The sequence below is a fragment of the Carcharodon carcharias genome, chromosome 1 (assembly GCF_017639515.1).
Source record: "Carcharodon carcharias isolate sCarCar2 chromosome 1, sCarCar2.pri, whole genome shotgun sequence".
In the NCBI taxonomy this organism is placed as follows: Eukaryota; Metazoa; Chordata; class Chondrichthyes; order Lamniformes; family Lamnidae; genus Carcharodon; species Carcharodon carcharias.
In genome coordinates, this window is record NC_054467.1 from 169,169,602 (window position 1) to 169,191,839 (window position 22,238).

At 41.4% G+C, this 22,238-nt stretch overlaps 1 protein-coding gene across 2 annotated transcripts in view; it reads left to right on the plus strand.

Annotated features, from left to right (window-relative positions):
• The window catches only part of srek1ip1 (SREK1-interacting protein 1), a 36,089-nt gene extending 14,727 nt beyond the window's left edge, over positions 1–21,362 (plus strand). Inside the window, exons 4-5 of one of the 2 annotated variants that reach the window (XM_041193099.1) lie at positions 6,317–6,395; positions 20,704–21,362. In XM_041193099.1, the coding sequence (XP_041049033.1) occupies positions 6,317–6,395; positions 20,704–20,893 (269 nt within the window). In that variant the 3' untranslated portion in view covers positions 20,894–21,362. Of the gene's footprint in view, positions 1–6,316; positions 6,415–20,703 lie in introns of both variants that reach the window. The other variant, XM_041193108.1, reaches the window with a different exon arrangement.
• Positions 21,363–22,238: the final 876 nt, after the last annotated feature.

The window sequence follows — 22,238 nt, forward strand, 5'->3', positions numbered from 1 at the left end:
CTACTTAAGTGTGCAGTTGATAAACAATTCTGAACCTATTTGTGCATTTGATAAACAGGATGTTCATTTCTTGTGTACTTTTGTATTTTATCTTGCTAAGTATTACTAAAATTTATATAATGTCATGTATTGATCTAACATTGATGCCAAGTTCCATTAGTCAATCGGTGTTTTTAAGAACCACTGCCTATGATAGGTATTGTCACATGTGCAAGTAACCATAGCTTTTGTTTTATGTGCATCATGTTTCTGCAAACAGAATGATTTTTCCTTGAAACCCACTGTGCTTTGCTTCATTCATCAGCAATATGAGTCACCATGCAAGTTTACTTCTCGGATGACATTGGTACATAAATGCTAATGGAAATTTTCTGCCTTTTCATTTGTTGACTTTGATTTGGGAACAAAAACTCTATTTCAGAACCATATGTTGAACTCATGTACAGCAAGCAAACTGAATACATATATTGATACTGTATCACTTCAATATTTTGATTTGCACTTGATTGCAATTACAATGTTTTAACATATGAACAAGGAGTAGGGGTAGACCCTTTAGCCCCTGGAGCCTGCCATTTAATAAGATCGTGGCCGAATTGATAGTAACCTCAAATCTGTATCCCGCTGCTTGAACAATAAGAGACTAAATCATTTGCATTTTAATACTTAAAATAAATTTACAAACATGTAAATAGCATAAAACTGAACCAATACAAACTTATCCAGAATGCATACCAGTGCAAGTGCAATTAAAATTCCTTAAATATTAATTTTGCCCCACATTTTTCTTTTCCCTTATCAAAATGAGCAGATTTCCACATCTACAATAGAATAATTTCTTCTCAAAAGTAAGAGCCATAAGTTAGTATTTTTGTTTTTTTCTAAACTTTATCTCTACATTTATAATTGAAGCTAGATATCCATTATTAGGATTGCTTCCCTACTCTGTCCTTGGGGAAGAAAACTTTTCAAAATCATTATTTTGCTTTCAGGGCAAGAGGCTCCCCATCTTCAGCTAGTTTACCCTCTTCCCCTTGCATTCATACCTTCCATGACTATCGGTTTCCATCCAAGAAACTTTGTTTTAAAGTTCAATTAAAGGATGTCAAATTAGAATGAGGAAGAAGAGAGAGCTCATCTGTCTTTGTGTGTCGTGCGGGCGTGCCTTTACTTGTTCTTTCGTTCTCTTTGACCTATCTTTCTCATATCTGTCCCTCATTTTTAAACTTTATAGAACATAAAAAAGCTAAAAGTGTGCAATCAGAGAACACTCACTTTCACACTTAGGCATGCACACAACTGAACTCTCTAAAGCCAAAGTATAAATATTAGCTCAGTAAAGCTTTTGAAGTAAACCTTGTATGAAGTATTAAATAAAGTGCTAAGAGGTAAAGAAAAGTGGGCTAAACAATACTGATGAATCCTATGGCATTAGATACATTGTGCAGTCTAAGCACACTCAATCTAAATTCAGCTTATCATCACAGCCATGGGCTAAAATATCGAATCAAACTCAGTCATTTGGGAAAGTCTGAGGACAAGTAGAAACTTTAATAAAGGCATTAAAAGACAAAAAAGGCAAATCAATTGATTACATTTAATCATATTATTGTGAAATATGTTTTTTTAATTAAGTTTTGTTTAAACCCTTATTTTTAATATTAGCCATTTCAGTTACTGAGAAGCAAAATCGCAAGTAAATTTTAGAAAGCCTTTTGAGAGATTTGTAGAAACCCAGGGGCCAGATTGAATATTTTCAGTGAATCATGCTCTTGCTATAAAATAGCAGCTCCTACGTTTTGCAGTGTCATCCATTTCTACATTACAGTAGTGACCAAACTTCAAAACTAAATAAAATACCTGGAAAAACTCAGCAGGTCTGACAGCATCTGCAGAGAGGGACACAGTTAACTTTTCGAGTCCATATGACTCTTCAACAGAACTAAGTAAAAATAGAAAAGAGGTTTTATCTCTACCTTTTTACAGAGGTTTTATCTCTACCTTTTAGCCCATTTCGATCCCTTCCCTTCACCCCGCCCCACCCCCACTAGGGCTATCTATCATGCTTGTCCTGTTTTCTACCCTTAATTAGCACATTCCTTAGATAATATCACCACCTTCAACACCTCTTTGTCCTTTTGTCTTTGACATATTTTGGCTATCTCCACCTATCACTGGCCCTCTATCCAGCTCTACCTATCCCACCACCACCACCACCCCCCCCTCCCTTAAACCAGCTTATATTTCACCTCTTTTCTATTTTTCCTTAGTTCTGTTGAAGAGTCATATGGACTCAAAACGTTAACTGTGTTCCTCTCCCCAGATCTGCTGAGTTTTTCCAGGTATTTTTATTTTTGTTTTGGATTTCCAGCATCTGCAGTTTTTTGCTTTTATTCAAAACGAATTAATTGGCTATAAAGCATTTTGGAAGGTCACGTCTTAAAGATGCTATATGAAAACACATCTTTCTGTTCAGCTTTCGAAGGGGCCTATCATAATGCCATCTGCAGGAGTAACAGGTACTTAAGAATACTCGAAGAAAGGCTACCCCATGTACCAAATTTAAAATATTTATCTATTTATCGCAACAAAAATGTGTTTTCAAATTGACTTCTAATATTTCCATGGATGCATTGGAAATAGTATTTTGAGGAACATAAAGTATAGTAAAATTTAGGTACAGGTATTTTGTTCAAGGTATCTTGTCTTGAAAGGTCACTCTTGTTGAACTTCAGTCCCACAACTATGGAAACAAAAATTTGTATTTTGCAACCCATTCCCCTTTTTTAAACTTAGATCACTAAAAACTACCAATAATCCAATCCCACCAAAACAAACACCACCACTTAGTGTTAAAAAAGCGATGAGGTAAATTTTCTTCACATTGACATTTCACAAGATGCACAAGTAAGTACTTTCTCACTTGATCATAAATCTGAAGCACTTTCACTCTTGTGGCATAATCAGTTTAGAAGCACCTAACTGTATGTTTATGGGAGTACATTTTGACCCAGTCCTTACTTTATTTCCGGGTGTACCAACTAACTGTACCTACTCTGTAGGTATCTTCAAATTTGGAGTCTTGTCTTGTTTATCGGGTTCTATTCTCTACAAAAGGCTATTGTTCTGTCTATTTCATATCATATGTATTAATAGATTTTCCATGGTGCTACCCAAGGGTAGTTTGGTAGTTTCAAGTGGAGCACTTGGTCAGAATGGGAGTAAGGGACAGTTAAGATCATGAACCAATTGGGTGGTAAATACAAAGTGGGGCAAAAGAGCAGGGTAAGTGGGTTTAGTGGATACTAGAGCAGAGATACCGTGAGCATCCAGATGCAAGTTGAAAAGAGAATGGAGATTCCCATCATCCATTTATAAAATATTTTGATTCTGTTTTATTGATAGTTTTTGTCCACAAATTGTTTTATAAGCATGAACATAGGAATGTCCATATTAAATAAATTTCTGCAAAAAATGTGATGTGACAAGAAGTCATATGTGTATATTTAAGATTTTTGATAAGCTCTGGATTTGTTCTGTTACATATATATTTGTGTTGTGTTTATCTAAACCCAGGCTGCTTTCAAAATAATGGTTAAATGTACTGAGCTGGAGTTAGGTACTTTATGTTTAGATCAAATAAAGCTTAACTAGATACAGAATAAAAGAACATAAGAAAGATGAGCAACAGTAGACCATACAGCCACAGCCCCAGGGAACTTCTACATCAAATTCGCTTCCCAGCCTGTTCCACATATCCCTCGATTCCCTGTGGGAGTAAAAATCTATCTCTCTCAGCTTTGAATATACTTACCAGTAGCAAGACTTCCTTATAACAACACCAGCACAATGGTTTTTTTCATTACCCACACTAGCCATCTCTTAGACTCTCTGATTGGGATTGTTAATTAGTGCAGAATTAAGTTCTGTGTGTGTAGCCCCATGCCAACTTGGAACAGGATTCAACTGACCAATTTGATTTCACTCAGTTCCCTTACATTCAGTAAACAGAGGGGACTTTTGTCACATTAGAGATGGATTTTATCTCAGAGGTGAAAGATCAGCATCGAAGCCAATATACTAAGTCGAACAGAAATTTGGTGCTTTAATAGAGCCCCTATTTCAGTCAGCCACTAATTTATAACCAATCGATGTGTATCACTCTAAGATATGAAATGTGTAACGCAACAGACTTGATCTAGATCAGTGCTTCCCAAACTTGTTTCCACTGTGACCCCATTTTAATGCTTTTAAATTACCATGACCTCAGAATAAGGGCAGGGGGTGGGGGGAAGAGGGAAGAAGAAGAGTTATGAGTTGGAGGGGAGGGTGAGTTGCAATATCATTTTTGAAGGCAGTGTTGAGTGATAGAGCCTCAGTTTGGGAACTCTGATTTACAGGCAAGAATTAATAGAATAGAACTTTTTAAATATGATATTGTCATAGCCTTGTGTTACAGACAGGAAAGATATGTAAACTGTATTCCTTTCCTCTCACAACTGGCTGTAAGCAGAAGGTGCTTTAAATTCATTGTGAAAGTGTGCTGTGGCGTGTTTTCCCAAACCCTTAGCTTTTATGATCCAATTTACTAATAACCTGCAGCAACCTTGCATTATGATTAACTCAGGTTAGTTTATTTCACATTCGAAACCCCAGGGGGAGAAGTGTTCGCAGCATCCCACTCCATTACACACACAATAAAGTGGGGGGGAATATAACAATTAAGTTTTACAACAATGGATAGTAACAGTACAAGAACCACAGAATTGAATATTAGTTCATGTGATTTCCAGAGTCCAAAAAGTCAAAGTCCAGAGGGTGTTTCCTTTATGGCAGAGTTTAGTCCCAATGAAACAACAATATGAAAATCCTTGAAACGAATGATGCTGCAATGTGATGGTCCTTCTCTGCTTAGACCACTTGGTAGGCGTTGATCAGAGACTTCTAAAATCAAGCAGTCTTCAAGGAGTTGAGAGATGGTAACTGATGATTGCTTAGCCAGGCTGCTGGATCAAAATAGCCTAAGGATTTCTTAATTCTTAAAGGAATACAGAGGTTTCAAAATGGTTGTTCGAGTCATGTGACCTTCTTTCTCCACAGCGATTTCAAAAGGGATTTTTATCCAGTGTCTGGAACTGGCTTTAATTTCAGGACTGATAATGTCCCAGTCATTAGCTTTTGAAAGAGTTGCCATCCATATTGAGGGTATTGTGTTGGCAAGCCATTGTCTAGACAGACGCTCTGACTCCACTCGAGAGGTAAGCTTTTCAAGATGCAATTGATGTCCATTGTCCCCTCGATGGTCCCCTTTTGAAATGGACCTGGATAGCCCCAGGTGTGAGACGAGTCTCTTAACAGTTCTGCAGGCACGACGAGTTTTGATCTGTAAGTCTCTGGTTTTGTGATTATAATGTCCTTACAATTAGGTGTGAGATTCTATGATTAGGAGAGGAGGATTCTTTGGTCCTTGACCTATTGGTCATGTGACTTGTACCAACCATCATCTTTGGTTCAGCAGAAAGTCCATTTTTACAAATAGCAAAACAGTAAAGTTTTAGATTTCCTTTCATGTCATATTAACATAACTGTTAATTTTAGTTGAACAGGCTGATCATTTTAGTTTAATGTAATCAAATTACCAGTATGTTGTTTTGACCAACATCAAACTTGAAGCCAAATCTTGAATGGGAATGAATTGTATATTTAATATGTCTCGCTCTTAGGAAAAACCAATTGCAGCTACAGGGTTATGGAAGGTGTTTTCCTGCTCCTTCCTCCCTGAAAAATACGAGTTGTACCAATCCCATAGTGCCTGAGGACCTGTCACCACCACTTGGCTTTTCCAAACAAACTTTGCCCAGATTGATACTCAGCAATTGAGAGAGAATTCCTCCGCCTTCTCTGTGATATCAAAACCCCTTATTTAGTCAGTAATCTAAAGCTGGCAGTGCAATGCTGTAACAATCTCCATCAACCCACTGCTTATAAATACATGAACAATAATTCAAACACCTCAGAAACTCTTAAACTCACCAGCAGCAAAATGGAGGCCGGCTCCAGCAAATCTCACGATAATAAGCCAGTCTCTCAAGAGAGCACGCCGGGAGTTGTAGCTCTGTAAAAGTGATCCATTGCAAGAGTTCCATTAGGGCCTAGTTTTATATCTACAGTGGTCATTGCTGCTTCAAAGCAGGGGGAGCTCATGACCCTAGTTGCTCAACCCACTGTTTGGACACCCCTGATTTAAAACAGTCAATTATACAGATGTAAAACTTTTGAGTGTCTTATTGAATTTTTTTTTGCTAATTTCCTGTAGAAACAAAACAAGCTGGTGAAAAGAATGAACATCAGAAGAAGAAAAGGAAAGATAAGACAAGAGATGAATGCAGAAAAAGGTAAATGTGCTGTTGACTGGTAAGTAAATTTGTGCTAAGCACAATGTAGCTGTACATAAGCGACTCCAATAGCTTTGAATCTGAGTCCCAAGTTGTGAGTGGCTAAACTAACATGTTCAATCTGTCAATTAAATTTTTTACGTGTTGAAACTATTCTTGGAATTGGTGTTTCTTTAAAATTTATCCAGTAATTTGCTACTGTAGATATAGTATACTTGGATTTCCAAAAGGCATCAATAAGATGCCATGCAAAAGGTTAATATGCAAGATTAGGTCTTATGGAATTAGGGGCATGAGTGGATAATTGGTTAATGATAGGAAGGAAAAACATGACATTTTCAAGTTGTCAGGCTGTAACTGGTGGAGTGCCGCAATGCTCAGTGCTGGGCCTCAGCTATTTACAACGTATATTAATGACTTGAGGAGGAGACCCAGAACAATGTGCCCAAGTATGTTAGGTTCCTGTGATGAGAGGCTGGTCCTGTGACAACAGAATGAGTAAATTATGTCTATATTTTCTAGGGTTTAGAAGAATGAGAGGTGATCTCATTGAAACAGACAAGACTTTGAAGGAAAAAGCAAAATATGTAATTTTTTTTTTATTCTTCCATGAGAATAGGATGTCATTGGCAAGGCCAGCATTTATTGCCCATCCCTAATTGCCCTTGAACTGAGTGGCTTGATAGGTTATTTCACAGGGCAATCAAGAGTCAACCACATTTCTGTGGGCCTGCAGTCACATGTAGGCCAGACCAAATAAGGGCAGCTAATTTCCTCCCTAAAGGGCATTAGTGAACCAGATGGGTTTTTTACAAAATCAGTGATCATGGTCACCATTACTGAGACTAGCTTTCAATACAATATTTCATAAATTAATTGAATTTAAATTCCATCAGCTGCTATGGTTCAAATGAGTGCAGCTGAGGAAACTGAATGCAACCTGACAGATTGGTGAGTAGGGGAGTTTGGTGAAGGGGGAAGGAGCTGTGCATTTCCTTTTGCTTTTCTACCTTTCTCACCCTATAGGAATTGGTTCTTACACTACTACACGGAAAGGAGTTAGCTGTTTGAGTATTTGCTATGTGGTTAAGGTCTATTCTTTTGCTAAGGTTTAAAATAGTATAAAGATTGCTGATAGTTAATAAAATATATTTAAAAAGCAATATAAATAAGTGAATATAATTAAGTAATTAATTAAAACATATTAAGAATAGCAGGACAGGTCTTGTGCTAAGGATGCAGCATGTGGGAGCTCCTGGAAACCATTGTGATCCAGGGCAAACATGTCTGCAGTAAGTGTTTGCGGCTCAAGGAACTTTGACTCAAAGTCTTTGAGCTGGAGGCTGAGCTGCAGACTCTGCGACACATCAGGGAGGGAGAAAATTACCTTGATGCTTTGTACCAGGAGGCAGTCACACCACTTGGGATAAGGCCTTGTGATTTGGTCATTGGTCAGGGACAGGAGGGTGTGACTGCGAGCGAGGCAGTAAGGGGACCAGAGAGCAGGATTGTCAGCCTCTATAATTGTCCAATAGGTTTGAAGTTCTCTCGGCTTGTTTGAATGAGAGTGGGGGCTGCAGGGTGGATGAGCAAACTGACCATGGCACCGTGGCACAGGAAGCCATTCAAATGGGAGGAGCAAAAAGGAAAGTAGTGGTGATATGGGACAGTATAGTGAGGGGGATTGAGACTGTTTTCTGCAGCAAAAAGTGAGAGTCCAGACAGTTGTGTTGCCTGCCCAGTGCCAGGGTTCAGGACATTTGCTCAGGGCTGGAGAGGAACTTGCAGTGGGACGGGAGGATCCGGTTGTCATGGTCCATGTCGGTACCAACTACATAGCTAGAACTAGGAAAGAGGTTCTGCATAGAGAGCATGAGGAGCTAGGCATTAAATTAAAAAGCAGAACCTCAAAGGTTATAATCTCTGGATTATTACCTTAGCCATGTGCAAATTGGTACAAGGTAAATAAAATTCGAGAGATGAATACGTGGCTCAAAGACTGGTGTGGGAGAAGTCGGTTCTGGTTTTTGTGGCACTGGCACCAGTGCTGGTGAAGATGGGGGCTATAGCATTGGGATGGTCTGCACCTGAACCGTGCTGTGGCCAGTGTTCTTGCGAATTGGATAACTAGGGAGTTAGAGAGGGTTTTAAACTAAATGGTGGGGTGAAGGGATCAAATTTGGGGAGATGTGGTATATCAAAGAGTAGAGGCAAGGTAAGAGACAAAAATAGTAATATGTGAAATGAGGGTCAAAGAATGGCAGAAAGGGACAGAGGGAAAAAAGCCTAAGGCCAGAAAAATTCCAGCCCTGTTGGCATCGGGCATCATCTTCACACCAGGGGGTGTGGGTGATTTGGGGGAACAATATGGCAAGAAGGTCAAAAATCGGTTTCACGCCATCATGAAACCAGTTTGCGATCATCCACTCCATTCTATTCGGGAATGTTATTTTAATACATTTGCAACAAATTATAAGCCCTGCTCACCGGAATCATCTCACCATGTCAACTTTACCGCCCCCGTCGACATGACTTCAGAACGTCGTGCTAGACAACTGCCTTTAAAAGGTGTGCACCGGCTGACCTGAACTTGGAGGTGAGTGCACAAAACCTTGCACAGCGCTTGTGATGCCCTTAGGACATCAAGGAAGAAGTGCAGTACTTTTGCAGGGGGCACAGGCAAGTCACTTTTTCCCAGCTGGCTTTCAGTGTGGTGCCAGGGCATGGGCTCCAGTGCAGGTCAGACTGGGGGTTGGGTTGGTGGGTGGACAAGGCAGCACAGACAGACTGGTCAAAATACTCAAGCATATGCCGGAGGGGTGAGAGGAGGGCGTGTGAGGGAAGTGGCCACACACTTGGAAAGGCTTGTCAAAAGTGAGCGTTCTTCCATAGCTGAGACCGTTCAGTTGCCAGTCTATTGACATGCTTGGAGTTGGGTCTCTGAAGCTTACCTGGCCACTCGAGCAATGCAAAAACATGGAAGTGCCGCCAAATGCTCCAGAACATTTCACCCTTTGGGCACAGACTGCAAACTAATTTGTGTTTTAGGGACCAGCAGGGCAATTGGACAATATGTACAACACCTTACAAAAAAAATGGCCATGGCGCAGTCACTGGTGAAGGCGCTCATGGCCCTTGCAATGTCTTTACTAAGGTATGGACCAGTATCCATTATGGTTCAAGCTAACAGCGCAACTTTGCAGTGTGGGTTAGAAACCTGCACCTGAGCTGAGAGCACAACATGCAGTGGCCAAAGCCTCCGCCAATTAGTCAAGTGGACTGGGGCTGTGGTGGGTGGGGTTATTGACAGCCAATGAGCACACTACACACTGGCCATCCAAGTGGTGGCCAGCACTCTCCTGCATTTATGAAAAGGCCTTCAGATTTAGTCAAGAGAGGTTCTTAGTACACCTGTGCTAACCGACACATGTCTCTCTTTGATCCTGCAGGAGGAGAACATCAAGATCATGGACCTTGATGATTTATAAGTATGCCTTATGGCTAACAGAGACCAGAGGAGAAGAAGAAGAGAGCAGCGGAGGCATCTGGCTCAGCAGAGGGGGAGCACCTCCCTCAAGATGAAGGGGCAGTAGGGCCTGCTGCGCACGCAGCTGAAGATCCACAGCAAGCCGCCGCTAGACCCAGAGTCTATAGACAGCACCTGTCATTTCTGTAGATGACTGAGAACTTGTGTCACCAAAGACTGCGCATGTCAAGGGAACTGGTTAGTTACATATGCCACCAGCTGCAGGATTTGCTGCCGTGGGGACATGGAGGGCATCCACTGCTAATGGCCATGAAACTGACTGTGGGGCTCAATTTTTACACCCGGTGGCTCCTCAGGAGATCTGTGCAGGATTCATGCAAATTTGTGCAGATCTCTGGTTTTCCACTGGTGTGTGCTATCAACAGGCTCATGTCATGGAGATGCAGCAGAGGCCCTAATAGTCACTAGATTCCAGGAGGATGATGACGACGTGCTTTGAGGACACTCCATAGATCTTCACATTGCCTCTGTGAATATCTAACTCCTGTCTGGTTTGAGAGCAGCTCACTTGCGCTCTGTGATCAGGGTCATATCATGGAGATGCAGCCATGAAACTTTAGATGCACCTGATCTTTTGTCAGCCTTCAGCACCTGACCCCTTCAGGAGCACTTCAAAGGTGCTGCGAACACACAGAGAGAATGACGGAACTCTGTGATGCCTGCTCACAACATTCTGGCAGCAATGATAAGCACCATCGAGGTGCAGGCATCACTAATAAGTCCAATAATTGTGAAGCCATCACTTTGGTTTGAAAGTCAGACACTGAAGCGGCCCTGGACTGAGGCACCTGCCTTTATCTTTTGCAGGAACCAAAGTTTCACATCTGAGTGACACAAACATTGCTCATCATAACAAGGAGCCATAGACAAGGAGACATTCTTGGGTATTTATTTACAGGAGTGAACATTGAGTGCAAGCGATTAACACATGTACCCAGGCTGTGCAACTATGTCTTCTTACCCTTCCTAACCCTGCTGCAATGTCTTGGTGCTCCCCCGACAGTGGAGGTGGAGGAAGCCTGCTGACTGCGACACCCTATCTGTAATGACCTTGACAGGCATCCTCTGGAGGGCCTCGGCCTGCTTTCAGGCCCCTGCTGTGTGGCAGTGGCATCCTCCTTGGTCTGTGGAGCTGGAGCTGCTGGGGTCACAGGAAGCGGGGATTCGGATGGGCCAGACACTCCCAGAGTCACCTGGGTGGATGGCCCTGGAGTGTGCACCTGCTGATACTCCCCTCTATGGGTGACTCCTTGAGGAGAAGAAGCTGGAGTCAGATCGAGCTGTCCTGCACCCCTTTCACGTTGACACTGTTGGAGGCCAACTGTGGCGTCAGCAATGGAATTCAGCCCGTGCAGTAGTGCAGGACTGATATCCTAGACCAAGATCTCCATGGCGGCCACCATCCTACCAATGCTGACCTAGGTGCATTGGCATTCCGGTGCTATCATCTCAGACTGAAAGTAGACAGACTCCTCCATCATAGCGTGCAATCTGAGGAGTACAGCGGACATCCCTTCCTGATATTCCCAGGTTTGCCTTTGCAGCTGCAGCACCTGAGGTATGACCGAGTCCAGAGGCTCCTCATCTGACTCGGACTTAGCAGATTTCTAGCCTCCAGCAGTCCTCCTAGTGCCGGAAACCTGGGAAGTCCCTGCTGCCACCAGCTCTGGATCACTAGATTGTGACCCGGAGGCTATACTAGAACTAGGTACCACTAAGGTGAGTCTGTGTGCTGGTGGAGGGTGTGGGTGAGCACTATGACGGGTCTTCAGATAGGGGCTTTAGTCAAGGACTTGCGTTGTGGACCCCCTCGGCTGCTTCCCAGATGTGTCTGCTAAAGCAAGGAGTGATAATTAGTGCATGAACAGGTACTGCAGAACAGGGGAACTGACTCATAGCTTGGTTATCTGATGGATGTTGCACTGCTGAATCCTCATATGGCTGAGCACCACCAACCTCACCATCAGCACAGGAATGGTCCAGTTCACTGCTGGCCAGCTGGATAACTCTATTTTCAAGGTCTATAAGGATCTTGATGTCAGGCATTCCTCAACTAGTTTGCTAGTCCTCTAGTTTCCTCTCCCTTAGTTGTGTGCCAGCTTGTTCAGCATGAATACAGATTGAGAGAGTGTAAGCAGGACACCTGCCAGGCCAGATGATAAGGATGCCTGGCATGTGTGTGTTGTGAGTGTTACCATGGACAGGATAAGGACACGATCCGCAGGGCAAATGAAGGTGTATGGGAGAGAGTGGTGGTGTGCCTTGAACTGGCAGTGAGTGAGATCCCTGTGGATGTGTGATGGGTTTGCGAGTGTGTGAGCTGAGAGTGGTGAGAAGAGTGACTTACCGTGGCAGAACGGAGGAGATGATTCATCCTTTTTCAGCACTGGGTGGCTGTGCTCTTTTGCAGGGTGTTGGCACTGACCACTGCTGCCATCATCTCCCATGCTGGATTGGTGACCTTGCTTACTGGTCTATGCCTAGAGCGAGGCTAGAGGACTCCTTAGCGGGCCTCCACTAAGTCCAGTAGGTGCCCGAGGGAAGCTTCACTAAATTTGGGGACAGCATATTTCGTCCCTTTGACAGCCATGACTTTGCAGCACCTTCCGATTCCTTAGAGGGTGCTCATTCTGTGCAGGGACGCCCATTAAATATGGCTCCCAGATTACTGAAAGCCTAAGGTGATGGTGAGGTGGGCGAATCAGAAGCTGCCCTGCCAGCAATCTGGCATGTTTCCCAGGAATACATTATTAATGAGCACTGGGAATGGATCAATATGGTGCAAAAACCCACTGTTGCAACCAGTGGGTAAAATGTCCTTTTTTTTCCCCACCCGTTATTGCACTTTTTGTAAATCTGGGGCGATTCCGCCTTAGGAATGCACCAGCAGTCAAAACTGGATGTTTCAAAGATAATAAAAGGACAAAACTAAAGACTCTGTATCTGAATGCGTGTGACACCTTATCAAATGCCTTCTGGAGATCCAAGTACAGAACGTCTTCTTTATCCATAATGCTTGTTACTCCTTCAAAGAACTCCACTACATTGGTTAACCATGATTTCCCTTTCATGAAACCATGCTGACATAATCGGGATTATCTTGAGTTTCTCTAAGTTCCCAGCTATAACCTCCTTAATGATTGATTCTAACACCTTCCCCACGTCAGACGTCAAGCTAACTGGCCTATAGTTTCCTATTTTCTGCCTCCCTCCCTTCTTGAATAGAGGGGATATATTTGCTACTCTCCAGTCTGATGGAACCTTTCCAGAATCCACCATATTTTGGGAAATTAACACCAACACATCTACTACCTCATTAGCCACCTCTTTTAAGATCCTAAGATGAAGTCCATCAGGACCTAGGGACTTGTCAGCCCACAGCCCCATCAATTTGCTCAGTACCGCTTCCCTAGCAATTGTAATTTCACCAAGTTTCTCTCTCCCTTCCACCTCCAGGTTTAGAGCTATTGCTGGTTTTTTGAATCCTCTATAGTGGAGACAGAAGCAAAATATTTGTTCATTTCATCTACCATTTCCTTACTATCTCCTATTAACTACCCATTGTCACTCTCGAGAGGACCAGCACTCACTTTACTTACTCTTTTCCTTTTTAAATATCTGTAGAAATTCTTGCTACCCATTTTTACATTTTGAGCTAGCTTCCTCTTATACTCTAATTTCTTTCTCCTGATTAACCTTTTATTCATTCTCTGCTGTTCTTTATATTCTGAACAATCTTCTGACCTGCCATTCATCTTTACGCATCTTTTTTCCTTAAGTTTGATGCTTTCCGTAACTTCTTTAGTTAAACATGGATGGTTTGTCCTCCCTTTAGCTAAAAAGCTAATAAAGAGAGAGAAAATTGATTATGAAAGTAAATTGGCAAGAAATGTAAAAACAAACAGCAAGAGCTTCTATGGGTATATGAAAAGAGAGTAGCTCTTGGGACCCTTGGATAATGCGACTAGAGAATTGATAATGGCAGATAATTTAACCCAATATTTTGCATTGGTCTTCACAGTGGTGGACACTATATCAGATATCAGATAAGCAAGAAGCTAATGGGAGGAAAGATCTTGTAACAGTCTCGATCACAAGGGTCTAAGTATTTGACAAACTAATGGGACTAAAGGCAGACAAGTCGCCAGGACCTGATGGCCTGCATCTAAGGGTTTTAAAGGAAGTAGCTGCAGAGATAGTGGAGGCATTGGTCGAAATATTCCAGAACTCACTGGATTCCGGGAGGTTTCCAGCAGATTGGAAAACCACTAATGTGATACCCCTGTTCAAGAAGGGAGGGAGACAAAAAGTATGAAACTATAGGCCAATCAGCCTAACATCTGTTGTTGGGAAAATGCTAGAGTCCGTTATTAAGGAAGAAATAGAAGGACATTTAGAAAAGCTTAATGCAATCAGAGTACAGGTGGTTTTGTGAAAGGGAAATCATGTTTGACAAATTTGCTAAAGTTCTTTGAGGATATAACAAATAGAGTTGATAAAGGGGAACCAGTAGATGTAGTGTATTTGGATTTCCAGAAGGCATTCGATAAGGTGCCACATCAAAGGTTATTGCATAAGATAGGAGCTCACGGTATTGGGGGGTGATGTATTAACATGGATTGAGGATTGGTTAACACGCAGAAGACACAGAGTTGGGATTAATGGGTCTTTTTCAAGTTGGAAAGATGTAACTAGTGGAGTGCCCAAGGATCAGTCCTAGGGCCTCAATTATTTACTATATATTAATGACTTGGAGGAAGTGGCAGAGTGTAATGATTCCAAATTTGCTGCTGATACAAAAATTGGTGGGAAGGCATATTCTGATGAGGACATAAGGAATCTGCAAGGGGATATAGATAGGTTGAGTGAGTGGGCAAAAACTTGGCAGATGGAGTTTAACGTAATAAAGTGAGGTCATGCACTTATGTAGGAAGAATCAAAAGGCAGACTATTATTTAAATGGAGCACAGAGGGATCTGGGTGTTCTTGTGCATGAAACACAAAAAGTTAGCATGTAGGTGCAGCAAGTAATTAAGAAAGCAAATGGAATTTTGGCCTGTATTGCTAATGGGTTGGAGTTTAAAAATAGGCAAGTCTTGTTACAACTGTACAGGGTGTTAGTGAGGCTACACCTGGAGTACTGTGTACAGTTTTGGTCCCCCATATTTAAGAAAAGATATACTGGCATTGGAGGCAGTTCAAAAGAGATTCACTAGGCTGATTCCTGGGATGAAGGGGTTGACTTATCAAGAACAGCTAAACAGGTTAGGCCTTTATTCACTAGACTTTAGAAGAATGAGGGGTGATCTTATTGAAAGATACAAGATTCTGAGGGGGCTTGACAGGATAGATGTTGAGAAGATGTTTCACTAGTGGGGGAATCGCAAACTAGGGGACATAGTTACAGAATAAGAGGATACTCATTTAAAACTGAGATGCTAAGGAATTTCTTCTCTCTGAGGGTTGTGAATATCTGGAATTCTCTACCCCAGGAAGTTGTGGAGGCAACTTCACTGAAAGTATTTAAAGAGGAGGTAGATAGATTTTTGAAATATCGGGGAGTTGAGGGCTATGAGGAGCTGGCACAAAAGAGGAACTGAGGCCTGGGCAGATCAGCCATGATCTTAGTGAATGGTGGGGGCAGGCTTGAGGGGTTGAATGGCCTACTCCTGCTCCTATTTCTTATGTTTTTATGTTCTTATAATTTTTCTTTATAATAAGAATATACTTATTCTGAGTAGCCTGAAATATCCCCTTAAGTGCCTGCCACTGCTTCTCTGTTGGTCACAGAAGGCATTTGATAAGGTACCACATCAAAGGTTATTGCGGAAAATAAAAACTCATGGTGCAGGGGGTAACATATTAACATGAAGAGAAGATTGGCTACCTGGCAAAAAACAGAGAATATGCATAAATCGTTCTTTTTCTGATTGGCAGGACGTGACGAGTGGAGTCCAGAAGGGGTCTGGGCTGGGGCCTCAACTTTTTACAATTCATATCAGTGGTAGGGGATATCTTAGGGGAGTGAAGGCATGGTAGTTAAATTTACAGTTGACACAAAAGTAGTTGGAAAGTTTGTTGTGTCCTCCTTATGCCTTTACACAAGGATACTAGATAGGTAGAGAGAAACATAGAAAATAGGAGACAGAAACAGAATTACCTGGAAAAACTCAACAAGTCTGGCAGCATCGGCGGAGAAGAAAAGAGTTGACATTTCGAATCCTCATGACCCTTCAGCAAAACTGAGTGAATATTAGGAGAGGGATGAAATATAAGCTGGTTTAAGGTGGGGGGAGAGAAGTTTGGGGGGGGGTGTGGTTGTAGGGACAAGCAAGCAGTGATAGGAGCAGATAATCAAAAGATGTATCTGCTCCTATCACTGCTTGCTGTCCATACAACCACACCCCCCCCCCCCCCCCACCTTAAACCAGCTTATAGCTCACCCCTCTCCTAATATTCACTCAGTTCTGTTGAAGGGTCATGAGGACTCGAAACGTCAACTCTTTTCCTCTCCACCGATGCTGCCAGACCTGCTGAGTTTTTCCAGGTAATTCTGTTTTTGCTTGGATTTCCAGCATCCGCAGTTTTTTGTTTTTATAGAAAATAAGAGTTTGAGTAGGTCATTTGGTCATTCAGTATGACTATGGCTGATACCCTATCTCAACACCGTACTCTCTCCATACTCCTTGACGCCTTTAGTCTAGAAATCTATTTCCTTCTTAAGTATATTCAGTGACTTGGCCTCCACAACCTTCTATGGCAGAGAATTCCACAGGTTCCCCACCTTCTGAGTTAAGAGGTTTCTCCTCATCTCAGTCCTAAATGGTTTACCCTGTATCCTGAGACTGTGATCCCTTGTTCTAGACCCATCAGCCAGTGGAAATATCATCCCTGCATCCAGTTTGTCCATCCCTGTCAGAATTTTATATGTTTCAATGAGATCTCCTCTCATTCTTCCAAACTCCAGTGAATACAGGCCTAGTCACCCCAATCTCTCCTCATACGACAAACCTGCCATCCCAGGAATCAATCTGGTGAACCTCCAGAGTTTTGTTCCTCTCTCCTGGATTGCCACATGTGAAGCAGTGGTGTTCTGTTAGCACATGCCCATAGTAAAGGGTTACAGACCTTTGACTGTCTCCTTGGATCTTCTGGCTTCTCACAAGGCTATTTTGCTTTAAGTCTGTGACCTACAGCTTTCTCTAAGCTTGGAGCCTTCCTCTCTGCTCCTCACTCCTAACTTCACTTAACAGGACCTTTTCCAGATTCTTGATCTTTTCCTTTGGCTAGAAGGTCTTCTTGGGACTTTCTTTTTTGTCCCACTCCCTGGTTTCTGGGACTTTCTTTTTGGGAAATCTGCTCTCTCTGCAGTTCCCTCTATTGTATCCAGCCTCTCCTAGCTCCTGGTTTCAACTGAACTAAAAAACTGCTGTTCTGTTTCTCCCTGTTGCTTTGTATGGGCCTCCTGTTGCTAGGCAGCCCTGATTGCTGGCGGCAGGCATGAGTCAAGTCTGGTGAGAATAGCTCCTGTCAACTCATAATCTGCCTGTCTACCTTGTGTTTGTTTCAACTTCCCTTGAGGAGCTGTAAAACCTCATTAAAACGCAAGCATTTTAAAGTGAAACCAAAACGCAAGTTTCTCCCTTTCTTAACACACAAATACAGACATACAAATTAAACTTAAAGCTAAAATTCATTCCTAACACCCACAAATACAAATATAACTTACTTAAACCATCTCTAGTTTTCAATTCATCTTATCCCTCAAAACAACATCCACCCTATGTCAGTATTGCTGTCCAAAAGAATCATCAAAACAGGATTTGGTTTCATCCGGAAATGTCTTGGGTGCTGCTATATGTTTTGCCAGATCAAACCGTATCAGAAGGAAAACTAAAACATATTCTTATAAAAGAACATGAAGGTTATATTCCCATTTTATGGTATTTGACTCATTTCTGCCTTACATACTTCCTGGCATTCCAATGCTGAGTATGTATTGGAGGCTTGGTGATCTGATTTGTGAAGGAAGCCTCCCTGTTCCTGGCAGTTACTTACTGGCCTAGTTAATAGTACAGGTGTAGTATCTCAAAACTGGCAACCTCAGGACCGAGTCAGTGCCGATTTTGGATTTTATGCGGTTTGGACTGGATCTGATCAGATCAAGGGCGGGAAAAGACAGACGTATGAGGTCAATAGCTATTGGTGCGCCACTGCAGCGCCTAGCTGAACAAGCTGGCAAGTTATTTTACTCATATAATAATTAAAATTCATGCATGGTAGCTTAAAAAAAATGTCCAGTTTTCAGACGTGATCAGTTTTCGGATAGCCGAGTTTGAGACACTGTACCAGTCTTTAGCTTCAACAATTGGCCCCTTTGGGGCCTCCAAAGTATTCATGGGCTAGAATCTTTTTCAGTGCTGACCCCATTGTAACACAGGTTTAAAACCTGAGGCATCATAACCTTTAAATTTTTAGCATAGGTGCAAAATTAGTAGACGAATAGAATTTAATCTGCTTATAGAGTTATTCTCTTAATACTCGTGTACAAAGATCAGTTACGTTTGATATCATACTGAAGATAACTTGTAAGTAGCTTCATTTGCAACCAGCTTGATGACTCTGATCCATCGTAATATGTATTACTGTATGCTCTGCATGTTCTGCCATCTTAATATTTGAAAATGGAATTAGAAATTAAATATTAAATGAATAATCTACTTAAGTGATTAGTTTCTCAAGAATTCTAGGATAAATTAGAAGTCACTGCATTTGTGACCACTTCATTTTGATACTTTGGGGTTTTAAACCAAACAAGATTTTCTGAGAGGAGCTACAGTTGGTTAAGATAAGAAAGAGCATATGGAACTTGTTCTATCTTACTTTAATTCCTAAATTTAGGGGGCATCATTAAGAAGTTTGCAGAAAATACAAAAAATTGGCTATGTGGTCGATAGTGAGGAAGAAAGCTGTAGATATCAAAGCTACAGGAAGATGATCACTTAACAGTCCATTGACAGAGAAGTGGTAAATGTAATTCCATCTGGATAAGTGTGAAGTAATGCATTTGGGGAGGGCGAACAAGGAAATACGCAATAAATGGTAGGTTACTGAGCAGTGTAGAGTAACAGAACAACCATAGGGTGCATACTTACGCATCTCTGAAGGTAGCAGGATGGTAGTTAAGAAGGCATACGAGATACTTGCCTTTAATAACTGAGGCGCAGAAGACATGAGTTGGCAAGGTTATGCTAGAACTGTATAAGTCATTAGTTATCTCACAGCTAGAGTACTATGTACAGTTCTGGTGACTGCATTTTAGGAAGGATGTTTTCACACTGGAGAGGGTACAGAGGAGATTTACAAGGATGTTACCAGAAATGGGGAACTTCGGCTATAATGAAAAACTGGATAGGGTGGGGTTGTTTTCTTTGGAACAGAGGAGGACAAGGGAGATTTAATTGAGGTGTATAAAAGAATGAGAGGCCTAGAGAGTCTGGGTAAGAAGGACCTCTTTCCCTTAGCAGAGAGGTCAATAATCAGGGGGCATAAATTTAAAATAATTCATAGCAAGATTAGAGGAGAGTTGTGGAGATTACTTTCCATCCAGAGAGTGGTGGGTATCTGGAACTCTGCCTGAAAGGGAGGGAGAGGCAGAAACCCTCATCACATTTAAAAATCCTTGGATATCATTTGAAGTGTTGACATCTGCAAGGCTGAAAAGTGGGATTAGGCTGGATAGGTCTTTCTCAGCTTCCATGGAAGGAATTACATGAAGAATGGACTTCAATATTGGTTCAGTTCTCCCCTGTTCAATGGAATGCACAAACTACTTTTTCCATGTACCATGGTCAAATTGGATCAACAAGATTGTTACTTTTTAAGGTTCAAGTTTTTCATATCAAATTTGTCTGTCCATTGTATTGTGCCCTAGGCAAAGTCCTAACTTGAGTACTTGAGTCTCACCAATTAGGTTCTTGAACTATTTACCAAGGAAGAGTAGCACAGGTGTTTTCCATTTTACCTTCCTCGGTTATTATCTTCAGAGTACCTTCTCTTAAATGAGTTTGCAAATAGGGCAAATGGGCATTAATCAACTTTTTAGCAGTTTGACACAACTCAGTGGCTTGCTGAAAAACATTCCAGAGGGCATTTAACAGTAAACCACATTGCTGTGGACCTGGAGTCACAGACCTAGGCCAACCAGGTAAGGACAGCAGATTTCCTTCCCTAAAGGACATTAGTGAACCAGATGGGTTTTTACAACAATTGACAATGGTTTCATAGTCATCATTAGACTTTAAATTCCAGATTTTTATTGAATTCAAATTCTACCATCTGCCATGGTGGGTTTCAAACCCGGATTCCCTGGGTCTCTGGATTACTAGTCTAGTGACAATACAAGACCATACCACTACACCACTGCATCCCCCTACCCACAGCACTGTGGGTGTACCTCACCACATGGACTGCAGTGGTTCAACAAGGCAGCTCACCACCACCTTCTCAAGGGCAATTAGGGATGTGCAATAAATGCTAGCCCAGCCAGCAACGCCCACATCCCATGAATGAATAAAAGAAAAATCTAATACTCAGAGCCAGCAAAATGGTTTTTGTTTGCCAGGGCTATCTGGAATAGGGCGTGGATGACCATTTAGGTAGGAATGCTGCCACTAAGTCAGCAGACCGCCCATCTCACATCAGAGATGAGTTATGAGAAATTTGAATGGCTGGAAATGAATCATGTATTCGTCTTTGCAGATCTTGTTCATCCAGTGAAGACAAAAGTGAGAAAAAGAGCAAGAAGCAAAAAGTTCTTAAAAAGAAAAAGAAAACTAAGAAGAAAAGCAAGCACAAAAGTCACAAACACCACCAAAAGGTTAAGAAAAAGGAAAAACACCCTACTTCTTCCTCATCAGAAAGTTCTAGTCAGTCTTCAGATAGTGATTGATTACATTGTGTTATAATCCTAGGGTTGTTCCAGAAGACTGTTTCTTTAATTATTTTCCAATAGCTCACACATTCATGAATATTTCTTTGTGAGTTAGAGAAGATATAAATAGAATATTTAACCGTATGAGTGACATGCATTTTAACACATTGGAAAATTTTGTTTAAAATTCGTGTTCAGCATCGATGATATCACATGGAAAATGTTCAGATAATTTGTAATGTTGATTATTAGACAACTCGGCAGAAGTGGCTACTTTTAAAGATGGATTTTCAAGCTAGAAGTTGTCTTCTGATAGCTCGAGGTCACTATTTGATCAATTGTATTAACTATATAAAAGAGTAAAACATAGTAACAATGTTCAGCAATATTTCAATATTTTTAACACTTTTCTATTACAATTGTCTCGGTAATGACTTGTAGAATTGACCTATCTACGGATAGAAATATAATATATGGCTTTCAGATATAATTACTTTCTTTGTGATAATCTCTCTGCTCAGTTTTTACATATCTCTATAATGTACATATTCTAGCTGGCAAATCTTTGGTATTACAAACCAAAACAGAAAATGCTGGAAAAGCTCAGCAGATCTAGCAGCATCTGTGGAGAGAGAAACAGAGTTAACATTTCGAGCCCATGTAACCCTTCTTCAGAGCTGAAGAGAAGTGGAAATGTGATGAAATTTATATATCCTTTTTTTCCCACCACCACCCCCTCCCCCACCCCATCCCCTACAGGGCCATCTATTACTTGCTCCATGATATTCTTTCACACATCTTGTTCTGCTATTGTCACATTCTGCTTTCTTACCTTTATGCCACTAATCGGCACCTTTTTTAGCACGAACCACTATCATTAACACTCCCTTTGTCCTTTAGTTCATGATATCTTTGTCAATCTCTCTTCATTCCCACCTATCGCTGGCCTTCTATCCAGCTCCACCTGCCCCACCCCCTTTAAACAGTATAAATTTCATCACATTTCCACTTCTCTTCAGCTCTGAAGAAGGGTCATGTGGACTCAAAATGTTAATTCTGTTTCTCTCTCCACAGATTCTGCTGGACTTGCTGAGTTTTTCCAGCATTTTCTGTTTTTGTTTAAGATTTCCAGCATCCACAGTATTTTGCTTAAATCTTTGGTATTCTTCTGTAATAGCCTAAAATAAGGCATTATGAATTACTGCTTTACATAAACTCAACTTTCTTTTTTCAACAAGAAGTTCAGAATAAGAGCATTTTTAGACCTCATCAGCATCAATGATTTACTATACTTGTAATTCTAACTCTATTTGGGGAATTATAAAACATGAGACTGATGCGCTGCAATTAGGAACATAGGATC